General features: G+C 45.7%; 1 protein-coding gene across 1 annotated transcript in view; it reads left to right on the top strand.

The window, feature by feature from the left end:
• Nucleotides 1–1060: 1060 nt before the first annotated feature.
• Nucleotides 1061–17150, top strand: part of LOC142214622 (Fc receptor-like protein 5) — an 89857-nt gene continuing 73767 nt past the window's right edge. Inside the window, exons 1-6 of the mRNA XM_075283560.1 lie at nt 1061–1091; nt 3741–3761; nt 4060–4317; nt 10347–10610; nt 16392–16673; nt 16804–17085. Coding sequence (XP_075139661.1) covers nt 1061–1091; nt 3741–3761; nt 4060–4317; nt 10347–10610; nt 16392–16673; nt 16804–17085 — 1138 coding nt within the window. The remainder of the gene's footprint in view (nt 1092–3740; nt 3762–4059; nt 4318–10346; nt 10611–16391; nt 16674–16803; nt 17086–17150) is intronic.

Below are 17150 nucleotides of genomic sequence, written 5' to 3' on the forward strand. Positions count from 1 at the left end.
TTTTGTCACATTTTTTTTTGCTGTGTTTCTCTACGTGGGGCCTTAGCCTAATGTTATTTGTATAGTATATTTTACACCTTCTATAACAATCTTAGTAGATGACGTTATTTATGGAGCTGTTTATCGGGATTATTTATGTAGCAATAGTGACATTTACTTATTGTGTGACAGTTCTACTGAGACAATGTATAGTACGGTATAGTATATATTCAGGGTATGGTCAGTGTAGTGCACCACAGTGTATAGCACTTAGTATTAGGTATTATTAGAGATGAGCGAGTAGTTAAATACTCAATATTCGATATTCGTTTTGAGTAGCCCCTCAATATTCGACTACTCGAATCGAATATTGAACCCTATTATACTCTATGGGGGAAAAATGCTCATTTCAGGGGTAGGCAACATTAGATCAAATAGAACCTACCAAGTCCACGAGTGAGGGTCGGGCTGGATTCTCTGAGAAGTGTTCTCTGCGCAGCGTCCCCGCGGCATCTTCTGGTTCCGAATTCACTCTGCCAGGCATCGGGCCTGGGCAGAGCCGACTGCGCATGCCTGCACTACAAGAAAATGGCCGCTTACAGTCAAAGCGGCCATTTTCTTGTAGCGCAGTCGGCTCTGCCCAGGCAGAGTGAATTCAGAGCCAGAAGACGCCGCGAGGACGCTGCGCGGAGAAGACTTCTAAAGGTAGGAGAAGAACCAGCGTTGATTGGCCTACTGTATAGCATTCAGCCAATCAACGCTGGTTCTGCATCAAATTTTTCCATTCGAATAGTGACTGGGACTCGATCGAGTACGAGTATTTCGAACACCATAGTATTCGATCAAATACTACTTGCTTATCTCTAATTATTATATGACCACACACCATATCAATGTGGAGGTGTCACAGAAAGTATCACACAGGGTGTCATATCACCTAAGACCAGTCATACCCATTTATGGAAAAAAAACTACAATTTACTGTTTCCCCACATTTTTTCTTCCTCTTTGTAACTTGCAGAATATTACAGAGAGAAACCAACCTCTCTCTTTAGTCCGGGCAGCGTTGTCTCCATCCATCATGTCCACAGAGATGTCCATCTTATTACTCTGTAAGTACAATGATCTTCATGTCTTTCAGTCTGTGATGGGGAATTATAAGAAGGGGTTAATAATCTCCTATAAATCCCGGACATTACTACAAGTCACCGGGCTACACCCCAAGTCTCCCCTCCTATTAGACACCTTATAGATGGCACATTAGCTATACGGATTACATTGGTACAGCTATCATAATACCAAATAGCATTGTATAATTTTTGTTCTATTTTATAAATTTGAAAAAAAAATAAACTTTGAAAAATACAAAAATATTTCCGTTTTCATTCAATTTTTTGGGGTTAGTCAAAACTGCAAAAAAAGCAGCAATTCGGCCATTATGATTTTCCCCACTATGGTAGTCACTGTGTGATATTAGTATTTTTATAGGTTTATGGTTCGGCCCTTTTGTACATGGGATACCTGATAGGTTTGGTTATTTATTTAATGTTACATGTTATCTAGGGAAAGGGGAGATTGGATTTTTTTTTTTAGATTTTTACCTAGGCTTCTAAAGAGTTAAATGCGCTTAAAACAACAGAGACCTGACCTACAATACTGCACATGTATCATATATTACAACATACTACCAATGTCCCAGAATATATGACCGCCATCCCATAATGTCCCATGTTATTAACCTTATATATAACTAGCATGCAGCTTTCAGTGCAATGATATACTGCTATTCTAAGACAAAAACAAAGAACAGAAGGGGCCACACGGTGGCTCAGTGGTTAGCACTGCAGCCTTGCAGCGCTGGAGTCCTGGTGTTCAAATCCTGCCAAGGGCAAAAAACCATCTGCAAGGAGTTTGTATGTTCTCCCCGTGTTTGCATGGATTTCCATCCCACATTCCAAAAAAAGGAGAGAAAAAACAAAAAAACAGCACCGAGCTGTATATGGTGAAGTATTGTTAAGTTGGAGGTGTAGTAGCAGGTTTAAGTGCACTCTCACCTGATAAAGTTGTGAAGAATTCACAACTACTGTAAATGCCTGGAAACCAATTCTAGGGGGTTCCTCCCTATAAGTGATTGAGCGACTGGGTCCTGCTCACCGATGGTGTGAAGGATATAGTTAGGGACCAGAAGGAAGGACCGCGCTTCACCAGATGTCAAAAATAACCAGTTTATTAAAGTTCAACAGCAAACGCGTTTCGGGCATAGATCGCCCTTCTTCAAGTGCAAAGGAACTCAGGAATTCCTAAATATAGGTAAGATGGCAACACTGTATTGTTATACCACCTAGGAGAGATACTGGGTTCCTGGCTTTGTCACACTGCTGTTTATGGTTAGGTGCATTCTGCACCATACATTATTATATATTGTTGTTCTTATCCAGGACCATTCCTACTTCATGTAACTGTTATTGGCCATCTGTTTTTCTACCTATTACTGGCTAGTTGGTACTATGTAGTTTCGTCTACCCCCACTTGCTTATAGCAACAGAATTGTATTATGTAATTGTCTCTCATATATGTCATGTGATTCTACTGTTTTAGTAGGTATTAATAAAATGTATTATGTTTTATTAATCAATTGTGTGGTAGTTTTGTACTGTTGGACATGGTGGATAAGAAAGTCGTATGTTCTCACCTTATGTGGTTGTGACGGACCACAACCATCAAAACAGCTTATGAACCGCTTAACAGGGGGGTCCTTCCCTCTATGGTATGCAGCTGCCAGACTTGTACCACCATAGGTGTTAGTAAAATGCCAAGGGGGACTGAAGATAGAGATCAGTGCGTTTAAACAGATGTATAAACCAAACTTTCTTTATTGAAGTCCAAAGGTACACAACGCGTTTCAGGCCGGAGTCAAGTGTAATGAACTCTTACTGTCGGGCTGGATGCTTGCAGGCAATTCCAGTCCAAAACGCGTTGTGTACCTTTGGACTTCAATAAAGAAATTTTGGTACATCTGGTTAAGCTCGGTGATCTCTATCTTCTGGTTCTCCTTGGCATACTGTTATTCTAGTAACAGATGGTATATGGCCATAGTGATAAATATACAGCACACCGTCTACTGACCCAAAAAGAGAAGGCAATAGCAGATAGTAGATAGGCTTCCCAAGTAAGGAGAGCGTCCTACCCTACATGTAAAGTCCTAAGGACTTCAGGGTTTGAGAGTTGTTTTTTTCCTTGTTTTTTCTTGTGAATGCCGGGAGTGGATGTAGCAGAAGAGAGAAGTATAAGAGCTCCCTTTATATTTCCCATTCCTATGAAATCATCTGTAACCTCGGGTCACTGGGTGTGTCACATGGTCAAACAGTAGGAGACGTTCCCTCATCAATGCTCAACACATCTCCCAAAATAATAAGTCATTGAGGGGAGAGGTACTATTATTAGAGCAGTAACAACTCCCATACACCCACCACATATTCATGTCTTAGGGAGGCAGGAGCAGATTATTTTCTACCATAAATGGCCCCAATATTGTCTTAAGGATCTTCATGGGTATAAGGGGCTTTTCCTCTATCACTATACAAAAGTTATGTGTTATTAGAGTAAGTTGTAGTTATTAGAGATAAGTCTATTGGGTTCTAGTAATAATCTATTAGTTATACATTTACTCTAAAGGCGACCCTAACCTGTAATATTCTCCAATGTAGAAATGTACCAGGACTATATTCTATCTGATAACTCTTCTTCTATTCTGTTTATAGGGCTGGTTCTCATACAAGAAGGTAAGTGACCAGATCTGTCCTTCCATGCTTTTTATATAAAATTGATCATTATAGAATATGGAAGTGTCACTTGTGTCACATAAAGCACTATGTAAGTTCACACTTGCAGTTTTATTCTATGTCCTGTTATGGGATTTTACTATTCATGAATAAACATACAGGGAAACTTCCCCACATAGACTAACCTGGAGTAGGAAAAAAATAAAATATATATATATATTCAAGTTTGGGGTAGAATTCTCTTTTAAAATGGTCATTATGTCTACACTTCCCCTGTATGACACATGATGTCTTATAGGAGCCGCCATCAGACCTGCGGTGACCTTCACTCCAGACTACAAGAAGATCTTTACATCAGAGCAGATAACAATGACCTGTGATGTGGGATCTACTATAGGAGAGGGGATGGACTATATATGGTACAGAGACAGCGAGGAAGTATACAATGGAAAATCCTATATAATACAGAAGGCTAAAACGTCACACAGTGGAAGTTACCAATGTCAGAGCAGACCTGGAGAAATAAGTGACCCCGCTAGACTAGATGTTAGTGATGGTGAGTAAATCTACCAGATCATAAATATACAGACAAGGTAACAAGTTGTATCACACACAGACTGATAAGAGATCATATATGTCTCCTCATTAGAGATGAGCGAACAGTGTTCTATCGAACTCATGTTCGATCGGATATTAGGCTGTTCGGCATGTTTGAATCGAATCGAACACCGCGTGGTAAAGTGCGCCATTACTCGATTCCCCTCCCACCTTCCCTGGCGCCTTTTTTGCTCCAATAACAGCGCAGGGTAGGTGGGACAGGAACTACGACACCGGTGATGTTGAAAAAAGTAGGCAAAACCCATTGGCTGCCGAAAACATGTGACCTCTAATTTAAAAGAACAGCGCCGCCCAGCTTCGCGTCATTCTGAGCTTGCAATTCACCGGGGACGGAGGTTTCCGTCCAGCTAGCTAGGGCTTAGATTCTGGGTAGGCAGGGACAGGCTAGGATAGGAAGGAGAAGACAACCACAACAGCTCTTGTAAGAGCTAAATTCCAGGGAGAAGCTTGTCAGTGTAACGTGGCACTGACGGGCTCAATCGCCGCAACCCAGCTTTCCCAGGATCCTGAATGGAATACACTGACAGTGTATTCCCGTATACCCCATATATACACCCCAAATCCCCGTTCCAACGGTGTGCCCCCCACCTTCACCTCAGAAATACCCTGCAAGTCCCCTAGCAATAGAATTGGGGCTATATACACCCACTATTTTTGCTACTGGTATATAGTGCCATTGTCTGACTGGGAATTCAAAGAATATATTGGGGTTACGTGCACCCACAATTTTTGCTACTGGTATATATTGCCATTGTCTGACTGGGAATTCAAAGAATATATTGTGGTTACAAATACCCTCATTTCTTGCTACTGCCATATAGTGCCAGTTTCTGACTGGTAATTCAAAGAATATATTGGGGTTATAAATACCCTCATTTCTTGATACTGGTATATAGTGCCAGTTCCTGACTGGTAATTCAAAGAATATATTGGGGTTACAAATACCCTCATTTCTTGATACTGGTATATAGTGCCATTGTCTGACTGGGAATTCAAAGAATATATTGGGGTTACGTGCACCCACAATTTTTGCTACTGGTATATAGTGCCAATTTCTAACTGGGAAATCAAAATGTGCAAGGCTCCCGGAAAGGGACGTGGACGAGGCCGTGGGCGAGGTCGGGGGAATGGTTCTGGGGAGCAAGGTAGCAGTGAAGCCACAGGGCGTCCCGTGCCTACTCCTGTGGGGCAGCAAGCATTGCGCCACTCCACAGTGCCAGGGTTGCTTGCCACATTAACTAAACTGCAGGGTACAAACCTTAGTAGGCCCGAGAACCAGGAACAGGTCTTGCAATGGCTGTCAGAGAACGCTTACAGCACATTGTCCAGCAGCCAGTCAGACTCTGCCTCCTCTCCTCCTATTACCCAAGAGTCTTGTCCTCCTTCCTCCCAAAATTCCGAAGCTTCACAGAACAATAACCCCAACTGTCCCTGCTCCCCAGAGCTGTTCTCCGCTCCTTTCATTGTCCCTCAACCTGCCTCTCCACGTCACGATTCCACGAACCTAACAGAGGAGCATCTGTGTCCAGATGCTCAAACACTAGAGTCTCCTCCATCTCCGTTCGATTTGGTGGTGGATGACCAGCAACCCACCCTCATCGACGATGATGTGACGCAGTTGCCGTCAGGGCATCCAGTTGACCGGCGCATTGTGCGGGAGGAGGAGATGAGACAGGAGTTGGAAGAGGAAGTGGTGGATGATGAGGACACTGACCCGACCTGGACAGGGGGGATGTCAAGCGGGGAAAGTAGTGTGGATGTTGAGGCAGGTGCAGCACCAAAAAGGGTAGCTAGAGGCAGAGGCAGAGGTCAGCAGCTTAGGCGAAGCCAGGCCACACCCGGAATCTCCCAAGATGTTCCAGTTCGTACCCAGCCCCGAAAAACTCCCACCTCGAGGGCACGTTTCTCGAAGGTGTGGAGTTTTTTCAAGGAATGCGCCGAGGACAGATATAGTGTTGTCTGCACAATTTGCCTCTCGAAATTGATTAGGGGCTCTGAGAAGAGCAACCTGTCCACCACTTCAATGCGCCGTCATTTGGAATCCAAGCACTGGAATCAGTGGCAGACAGCAACGGCAGGACAAAGGCCGCCTGCCGTTCACACCACTGCCACTGCCTCTGCCACTGCCTCTGCCTCTGCCACTGCCACTGCTGACTGTGCTGGCGATGCACTCCATAGGACGAGCCAGGACACCACTTCATCTGCCTCCGCCACTTTGTTGACTTCTCCCTCATCCTCCCCTGTTCCTGTCTTATCTCCTTCTCCTGCACCATCAAAGGCACCATCAGGTGCTTCTTTACAACAACCCACCATCTCTCAGACATTGGAGCGGTGGCAGAAATACACTGCTAACCACCCACACGCGCAAGCCTTGAACGCCAACATCGCTAAACTGCTGGCCCAGGAGATGTTGGCGTTCCGGCTTGTTGAAACTCCCGCCTTCCTGGACCTGATGGCAACTGCGGCACCTTGCTATGCCGTCCCTAGCCGTCACTACTTCTCCCGGTGTGCCGTCCCCGCCTTGCACCAGCACGTGTCACTCAACATCAGGCGGGCCCTTAGTTCCGCACTTTGCACAAAGGTCCACTTGACCACCGACGCGTGGACAAGTGCATGCGGACAGGGACGCTACATTTCACTGACGGCACACTGGGTGAATGTAGTTGAGGCTGGGACTGCTTCCCAAACTGGCCCGGTGTACCTCGTCTCCCCGCCTAACAATCCTGGCAGGGACACGAGAAGAACACCCCCCTCCTCCTCCTCCTCTACCGCCTCCTCCTCCGCCACCGCCTCCTCCTCCGCTGTTAGATTGACCCCAGCTACGAGTTGGAAACGTTGCAGCACTGGCGTTGGTAGACGTCAGCAGGCTGTGCTGAAGCTGATCAGCTTGGGGGACAGACAGCACACTGCCTCCGAGGTGAGGGATGCCCTCCTCGATGAGACGGCAATATGGTTTGAGCCGCTGCACCTGGGCCCAGGCATGGTCGTTTGTGATAACGGCCGGAACCTTGTAGCAGCTCTGGAGCTTGCCGGACTCCAACATGTTCCATGCCTGGCCCACGTCTTCAACCTAGTGGTGCAACGTTTCCTAAAGAGCTACCCCAATGTTCCAGAGCTACTGGTGAAAGTGCGGCGCATGTGCACCCACTTTCGCAAATCGACAGTAGCCGCTGCTAGCTTAAAATCTCTCCAGCAACGCCTGCATGTGCCACAACACCGGCTTTTGTGCGACGTCCCCACACGCTGGAACTCAACGTTTCAGATGTTGAATAGAGTGGTTGAGCAGCAGAGACCTTTGATGGAATACCAGCTACAAAACCCTAGGGTGCCACAAAGTCAGCTGCCTCAGTTTCACATCCATGAGTGGCCATGGATGAGAGACCTTTGTGACATCCTACGGGTCTTTGAGGAGTCCACAAGGAGGGTGAGCTCTGAGGATGTGATGGTGAGCCTTACAATCCCTCTCTTGTGTGTTCTGAGAGAATCCCTGATTGACATCAGGGATAACTCAGATCACACAGAGGAGTTAGGGATAGCATCCGATCCGTCACAGCTGGAGAGTAGGTCCACACATCTGTCCGCTTCACTGCGTTTAATGGAGGAGGAGGAGGAGGAGGAGGAGGAGGAAGAAGAGTTGTCCGATGATGTGATGGTGATACAGGAGGCTTCCGGGCAACTTCGAATCGTCCCATTGTTGCAACGCGGATGGGTAGACATGGAGGATGAGGAGGAAATGGAGATTGAACTTTCCGGTGGGGCCAGAGGAGTCATGCCAACTAACACTGTGGCAGACATGGCTGAGTTCATGTTGGGGTGCTTTACAACCGACAAGCGTATTGTCAAAATCATGGAGGACAACCAGTACTGGATCTTTGCTATCCTTGACCCCCGGTATAAAAACAACATCTCGTCTTTTATTCCGGTAGAGGGGAGGGCCAATCGCATCAATGCTTGCCACAGGCAATTGGTGCAGAATATGATGGAGATGTTTCCAGCATGTGACGTTGGCGGCAGGGAGGGCAGTTCCTCCAGTAGGCAACCAAGTTCTCACCGGTCCACACAAACGAGGGGCACACTGTCTAAGGTCTGGGACACCTTGATGGCACCCCCTCGCCAAAGTGCCGCCACGGAGGGTCCTAGTGTCACCAGGCGTGAGAAGTATAGGCGCATGTTGCGGGAATACCTTTCCGACCACAGCCCTGTCCTCTCCGACCCCTCTGAGCCCTACACGTATTGGGTGTCAAAGTTGGACCTGTGGCTTGAACTTGCCCTATATGCCTTGGAGGTGCTGTCCTGTCCTGCCGCCAGCGTCCTATCTGAGAGGGTGTTCAGTGCAGCCGGTGGCATCATCACTGACAAGCGCACCCGTCTGTCAGCTGAGAGTGCCGACCGGCTCACTTTGATAAAAATGAACCACCACTGGATAGAGCCTTCATTTTTGGGCCCACCTGTGTAAAGCACCCCAACATGAAAATCCATGTCTGTACTCAACCTCTCCAATTCCTCCGCATCCTCATACTCATCCACCATAAGCGTTGCACAATTCTGCTAATACTAGGCTCCCTCCACCCTGATTTCCACCAACTCTGCTGGTTACAGGCTCCCTCCACCATGAATTGGTCCAAACTGGGCTGTTTAGAGGCTCCCTACAACATGAATTGGTCCAAACTGGGGTTTTTAGAGGCTCCCTCCACCATGAATTGGTCCAAACTGGGCTGGTTAGAGGCTCCCTCCACCATGAATTGGTCCAAACTGGGTTTTTTAGAGGCTCCCTCCACCATGAATTGGTCCAAACTGGGCTGGTTAGAGGCTCCCTCCACCATGAATTGGTCCAAACTGGGCTGTTTAGAGGCTCCCTCCACCATGAATTGGTCCAAACTGGGGTTTTTAGAGGCTCCCTCCACCATGAATTGGTCCAAACTGGGCTGGTTAGAGGCTCCCTCCACCATGAATTGGTCCAAACTGGGCTGTTTAGAGGCTCCCTCCACCATGAATTGGTCCAAACTGGGGTTTTTAGAGGCTCCCTCCACCATGAATTGGTCCAAACTGGGCTGGTTAGAGGCTCCCTCCACCATGAATTTGCCCAAACTGGGCTGTTTCGAGGCTCCCTCCACCATGAATTGGTCCAAACTGGGCTGTTTAGAGGCTCCCTCCACCATGAATTGGTCCAAACTGGGGTTTTTAGAGGCTCCCTCCACCATGAATTGGTCCAAACTGGGCTGGTAGAGGCTCCCTCCACCATGAATTTGCCCAAACTGGGCTGTTTAGAGGCTCCCTCCACCATGAATTGGTCCAAACTGGGGTTTTTAGAGGCTCCCTCCACTATGAATTGGTCCAAACTGGGCTGTTTAGAGGCTCCCTCCACCATGAATTGGTCCAAACTGGGGTTTTTAGAGGCTCCCTCCACCATGAATTGGTCCAAACTGGGGTGTTTAGAGGCTCCCTCCACCATGAATTTGCCCAAACTCTGCTGGTTAGAGGCTCAATCCACCCTGATTTTCAAAACAAATGTTGGTGCCAACCTCAACTTACTACAAGGGCCAAATTCACTGCTGGTGACAAGCTCTCCTCACTGCAAGTGCCAAATACACATGTTTCAAGGTGTTTTCCTACTGTCAGAGAGGTGGTATTGAGTGTGTAAAGTGTGTAGTTGTTAGGCTGTGATGTTGGGGTAATAGAGGGTCTTTGGTGTGTTAGATGCCCCCAGACATGCTTCCCCTGCTGTCCCAGTGTCATTCCAGAGGTGTTGGCATCATTTCCTGGGGTGTCATAGTGGACTTGGTGACCCTCCAGACACGGATTTGGGTTTCCCCCTTAACGAGTATCTGTTCCCCATAGACTATAATGGGGTTCGAAACCCGTTCGAACACACGAACATTGAGCGGCTGTTCGAATCGAATTTCGAACCTCGAACATTTTAGTGTTCGCTCATCTCTACTCCTCATCTTATATCATTGTATATTACAGGTAATGATGTCATCCTGCAGACCCCTCTATATATCTATGAAGGAGATGACATATATATAAGATGTCGCCACCGTCCTGGGAACTCTGGAGGACGGACAAGATTTGACAAAGATAGAATAAACATCACAGACTGGTCAGATAATGCAGAATATTATATTAGTAATGTAACCAAGATGACTGCCGGGACATACAGATGTATAAAAGAAATCTATTATAATGATATATATAACCTACATGTAGATGAAGTTTCTGTATCTGTACAAGGTAAGTCCAGGATCATTTATATAGGAATTATTTGTAGGATTTGTACAATATATCTGGAGCCACTTTGTTCCCTGAAGACTCATCTACAATTATTGTTGGGTGAGGTCGGGTTTAAATGTGGTAAAGGTTTTAAAAATTCCCAAGTTGTAGTATATAGTGGGATTATAAAATTCCTGGGAAATTCTATACATTGCAGATTGTTTCCATATTTTTGGTGCAGATTTCACCTTGTGTAATATAGAAGACAAATACACAACTTCCTAAATCTGGGTGTAGTAGATGGGATTATAGAGGTTGTGCCACAATAGCAAATCTGTCACCTGCTCAGGACAGATCATAGGTAGAGATGGGCAAATCTCTGCATTTTGGTTTTGGGTCCAGCCCGTTCCGTCCTATGATTCATCTTGATCTGAATAAATTTGTTCCAAATCAGAGTTTAAATTAGCTAAAAACATTGGCCCAGATGTAATAACTGGTCACATCTAGAAAGTGGTCAAAATGTGTCTTAAGTTGGTTAATTTTTGTTGCATTAAGGAGAATCACTCACTACATTTATAGACAGTGGACAGACCAGGGTGAGGATCTAGATAAGCACAGATACTGTTGTCCATTAGATTTACTATAGCTCACTCTATAAAAGTGTGCAAGTCCGGAGTCTCCTAGTAATTTTGCCATAAGACTCCATCTTGCCCATTTCTAGATCTCTAAGGCATACACAGCCAAAATTACATGTATGTCTATGGGATAACAGATGGTAGGCAGCGGATACAAACTACATGTTTCATTATACACTGGAGTCTCATGGGTCCATCAAGGGTAGATCTGTAGTTCAGAGTCCAGTTGGGCTCCGCAGGTTATTGTATATTTATTTATTTAGTTATTCTGCTGATCATAACAGGGATAACTAAATATTAGAGATGAGCGAACACTAAAATGTTCGAGGTTCGAAATTCGATTCGAACAGCCGCTCACTGTTCGAGTGTTCGAATGGGTTTCGAACCCCATTATAGTCTATGGGGAACATAAACTCGTTAAGGGGGAAACCCAAATTCGTGTCTGGAGGGTCACCAAGTCCACTATGACACCCCAGGAAATGATACCAACACCCTGCAATGACACTGGGACAGCAGGGGAAGCATGTCTGGGGGCATAAAAGTCACTTTATTTCATGGAAATCCCTGTCAGTTTGCGATTTTCGCAAGCTAACTTTTCCCCATAGAAATGCATTGGCCAGTGCTGATTGGCCAGAGTACGGAACTCGACCAATCAGCGCTGGCTCTGCTGGAGGAGGCGGAGTCTAAGATCGCTCCACACCAGTCTCCATTCAGGTCCGACCTTAGACTCCGCCTCCTCCGGCAGAGCCAGCGCTGATTGGCCGAAGGCTGGCCAATGCATTCCTATGCGAATGCAGAGACTTAGCAGTGCTGAGTCAGTTTTGCTCAACTACACATCTGATGCACACTCGGCACTGCTACATCAGATGTAGCAATCTGATGTAGCAGAGCCGAGGGTGCACTAGAACCCCTGTGCAAACTCAGTTCACGCTAATAGAATGCATTGGCCAGCGCTGATTGGCCAATGCATTCTATTAGCCCGATGAAGTAGAGCTGAATGTGTGTGCTAAGCACACACATTCAGCACTGCTTCATCACGCCAATACAATGCATTAGCCAGTGCTGATTGGCCAGAGTACGGAATTCGGCCAATCAGCGCTGGCTCTGCTGGAGGAGGCGGAGTCTAAGATCGCTCCACACCAGTCTCCATTCAGGTCCGACCTTAGACTCCGCCTCCTCCAGCAGAGCCAGCGCTGATTGGCCGAATTCCGTACTCTGGCCAATCAGCGCTGGCCAATGCATTCTATTAGCCCGATGAAGTAGAGCTGAATGTGTGTGCTTAGCACACACATTCAGCTCTACTTCATCGGGCTAATAGAATGCATTGGCCAATCAGCGCTGGCCAATGCATTCTATTAGCTTGATGAAGCAGAGTGTGCACAAGGGTTCAAGCGCACCTTCGGCTCTGATGTAGCAGAGCCGAGGGTGCACAAGGGTTCAAGTGCACCCTCGGCTCTCCTACATCAGAGCCGAGGGTGCGCTTGAACCCTTGTGCAGCCTCAGCTCTGCTACATCAGAGCCGAGGGTGCGCTTGAACCCTTGTGCACACTCTGCTTCATCAAGCTAATAGAATGCATTGGCCAGCACTGATTGGCCAGAGTACGGAATTCGGCCAATCAGCGCTGGCCAATGCATTCCTATGGGAAAAAGTTTATCTCACAAAAATCACAATTACACACCCGATAGAGCCCCAAAAAGTTATTTTTAATAACATTCCCCCCTAAATAAAGGTTATCCCTAGCTATCCCTGCCTGTACAGCTATCCCTGTCTCATAGTCACAAAGTTCACATTCTCATATGACCCGGATTTGAAATCCACTATTCGTCTAAAATGGAGGTCACCTGATTTCGGCAGCCAATGACTTTTTCCAATTTTTTTCAATGCCCCCGGTGTCGTAGTTCCTGTCCCACCTCCCCTGCGCTGTTATTGGTGCAAAAAAGGCGCCAGGGAAGGTGGGAGGGGAATCGAATTTTGGCGCACTTTACCACGCGGTGTTCGATTCGATTCGAACATGCCGAACACCCTGATATCCGATCGAACATATGTTCGATAGAACACTGTTCGCTCATCTCTACTAAATATTAAACCGGCTTCTAAGATATGGCAGTAGTAGTCCGGGTATTATTGCTTCATTAATGTCCTATATACAGCGCCATACCTCCCATGAGGCGACCTGAAGCGACCGCTTCAGGCGGTGCTATGTCAGGGCCCCAGGGAGGGCGGCATTTTTGCTTACCTAAGTCAGTCCAGGACAAGCTGTCCTGGACTGGCTTAGCACCGAGCGGTGGATTGGGGAGGCCGCTGAAGCAGCACTGCTCCAGCAGCCTCCCCTAACGCTCAGGCAGAGAGCAGGTCCTCTCCGTGCCTGCTCTCTGCCTGCGAACGCCTCTAAGCCCCGCCCCTTTCTTTGCCCCGCCTCCTTCACTCCGCTCCGCCCCCTCCTCCCGGGAAGGGGGGCGGCTTTCTGTTGTTCGCCTCGGGCAGCGAAAGGGGTAGGTTCACCCATGCCTATATATAAGCAGACTAGCTGGTACCCGCGACTTGGTCTGCGGTGATTGTAGCAGTGGGTATATACAGGTGCGGGTAAGGTTTTCGTACTGTGTATAAGGGATGGGATATGAAATGTAACTTTGTATCTTGTTGTTGCTGTAATTCAGAGAATACGTGAGACTTTTGTGTTGCAGTTACTTTGTATTTGAGCTGCTATATATACGGTGTTGTGAGAAACTTTACATAGTGACTTTGGGACCGACGTTTTTGAAGTTAACCCTTTCCCGCCGATGGCATTTTTTGATTTTCGTTTTTGACTCCCTTCCTTCTAAACCCCATAACTTTTTTATTTCTCCGCTCCCAGAGCCATATGAGGTGCTAATTTTTGCGGGACAAATTTTTCTTCATGATGCCGCCATTAATTATTCTATATAATGTACTGGGAAGCAGGGAAAAAACTCAAAATGGGGTGGATTTCAAGAAAAAATGCATTTCTGCGACTTTCTTACGGGCTTTGGTTTTACGGCGTTCACTGTGCAACCAAAATAACATGCCCCCTGTATTCTGTGTTTCGTTACGATTTCGGGGATACCAAATTTATATGGTTTTAGTTACATTTTGACCCCTTAAAAACAAATCCAAAACTGTTAAAAAATTTTTTTTTGAAAAGTCGCCATATTCCGACAGCCGTAACTTTTTTATACATGCATGTACGGGGATGTATAGGGCGTCTTTTTTTGCGGGACTGGGTGTACTTTGTAGTTCTACCATTTTCAGGAAATGTTATTGCTTTGATCACTTTTTATTCAAATTTTTATCAGAATCAAAACAGTGAAAAAACGGCAGTTTGGCACTTTTGACCATTTTTCCCGCTACGGCGTTTACCGAACAGGAAAAATATTTGCATAGCTTTGTAGAGCGGGCGATTTCGGACACGGGGATACCTAACATGTATGTGTTTCACAGTATTTAACTACTTTTATATGTGTTCTAGGGAAAGGGGGTGATTTGAATTTTTAATCCTTTTTTTTTGTTTTTAATATTTTTTTTTTACTTTTTTTAAACTTTTTTTTTTGCATTTATTAGACCGCCTAGGGGTATTGACATGGGTGGGCGGTGTCGCGGATTGTCAGAGCGGTGGGGGTTGGCAAACATGGCTGCTCCGGAGCGTTAAAGAGAGCCTCCTGGAGTATCGTTAAGGTGAGGGGCAAAGTGGTAAAGTATATGTATATGTGATTGTGTGGGGTTAGGGGCGAGGCTGTAGAGGGCAATAGGAATTTTGTGGCTTGCTATGGTCCAAAGTGTGTGAGATTGCAGAGATGGTGATGTGAGTTTGGGGTTTGTGGGAGTCCTGGGAAAAACATATGTGCGCTATTGTGACGAAAAGTAGCCTATTGCGCAATGGGGTGTATTAACTATGTTTGTGGAAAATTTCAGCCAAATCGGTCGAGCGGGTTTTGCGTGATTGACTAACAAACATCCGAACACACAAACCCACAAACATCCAAACTCACAAACTTTCACATTTATAATATTAATAATAGGATTTGTCTTATACAGACTCATACAAATAGATCCTCATATATATCTACGCGTTTCGCTCCTCAGGAGGATTTTCAATATTCACAGTACCATAAGGGCTATTAGTGTGTTATTGAATAAGGTGGATAACCAAATATCTGATCCACATTTAAAGTAGGAAGTGAATAGCGTCCTGCCGGGTATGAGATGGAAGGTCTAAAGCCTACAGTTGTGTTTATCTCTCGGAAATCAGTGAGCAGTGTCATGTTGCCTGCAAATGTCACAGTGTGGCTTTCAAAGTGAATATATAGAGCCCTACACTAGATATATATGGATTTATACATCTTGCTGCCTTGTATGTGTGGTACAACTCTGTAGGGTCAACTAGCAAAACTTCTCAGACAGGGTGACTGGGAGTGGGCTTGGCAGTAGTTGCCTGGGTGGTTGGGTGGAACTGCACACAGGGTTTACTTGGTCTCTGGCTAGTCCTGGAGTTCAGGCTAGCCAGTTTGTTTATTTGTGTGGCTGCTCTGACTGCACAGGCCACTGTGAATGTTAACAGAGCGCACCTGGTCCTTTAATTTAGCTGGCAGTGACAGGAATTGTTAGTCGGTGTTCACACCAGGTTTCTAGCAGCCATAGCCCAGAGGGCTCCGCAGGGTTTTCATTTAAGTTTTTTTTAATAAATCCTGCTGACCATAACAGGGTGTCCAAGTAAACACTGATGTAGTTATCCTTCCAGTAGTGTGAAGGTAGAGTCCCAACCCATTTTAGTAGAAGAATGGACTTCACACGAATATAGTCAACTTGATCACTGTTTTATACTTAGGTATTTGATAACAGTGATCCAGTTCACTATATTCGCGTGACGTCCATTCTTCTAGGATAGATGTCCAGAGACCCCGAGAAAAAGATAGAAGAGGTTTATTACTGCTTTTATCCATTACAACACACTGCAGCACTCAATGAGTCCATCTCTGTGTGACCCCCATTGTTGTAGATCTGATGGGTCTTAGCAGAACCAGAACAAAACAGCCAGTGCCAGTGACTATTGTCACTATAGAGATAGAAAAGTGCAGAGAGAATAATCCAAATCGATTAATGCCTTGTAGAAATTCTCTCCAGTAATATATTATCACTTTGCTCCTTTTCTAGATCTGTTCACGACCCCAACAATATCAGTGACCCCACAACCAGTTATTACTACAGATAAGATGGCCCTGACATGTCAGACAAGTCTCCCTCCTCCAAGACACAATACACAACTGCGGATTGCTTTCTACAGAGAAGGAGGGATTGTTCAGGGATTTGGTGTCAGTGATACCTATGAAGTCTACAATGTCCAGCTGGAGGATTCTGGGAAATATTCATGTGATGTAATAACTACAGATGGCAGAGTAAGGAAGAGAAGTGCAGAGAGAATAATCCAGATAGGAGGTGAGTATAGACAATGGTCATGTCTTCTACATGGGAGAACTTCTTACTGTATCTGGACCATGAATGAATGTACTTTTGGTGTAAATCACTATAAATAATACTTTCTCCCATCTATACCTTCCATTATTAGAGATCTTCTCACATCCAATCATTACTGTGACCAACAATGTAGTGACTGAAGGAGATCCCATGACCCTGACATGTGACACGACTCTTAGTCTATACAGACCGACCACAAGACTGGAGTTTGCTTTCTATAGAGATGGACGGAAGGTTCAGGATTCTTCTCCATCTAATAAATATGAGGTTGAGTCTGCTCAGCTGGAGGATTCTGGGAAATATACATGTCAGGTGGGAACTACAGATGGCAGAGTAAGGAAGAGAAGTGCAGAGACAATAATCCAGATAGGAGGTGAGTATAGACAATGGTCATGTCTTCTACATGGGAGAACTTCTTACTTTATCTGGTGCCTGAAT

Source organism: Leptodactylus fuscus, chromosome 7 (assembly GCF_031893055.1).
Source record: "Leptodactylus fuscus isolate aLepFus1 chromosome 7, aLepFus1.hap2, whole genome shotgun sequence".
Classification (NCBI taxonomy): domain Eukaryota; kingdom Metazoa; phylum Chordata; class Amphibia; order Anura; family Leptodactylidae; genus Leptodactylus; species Leptodactylus fuscus.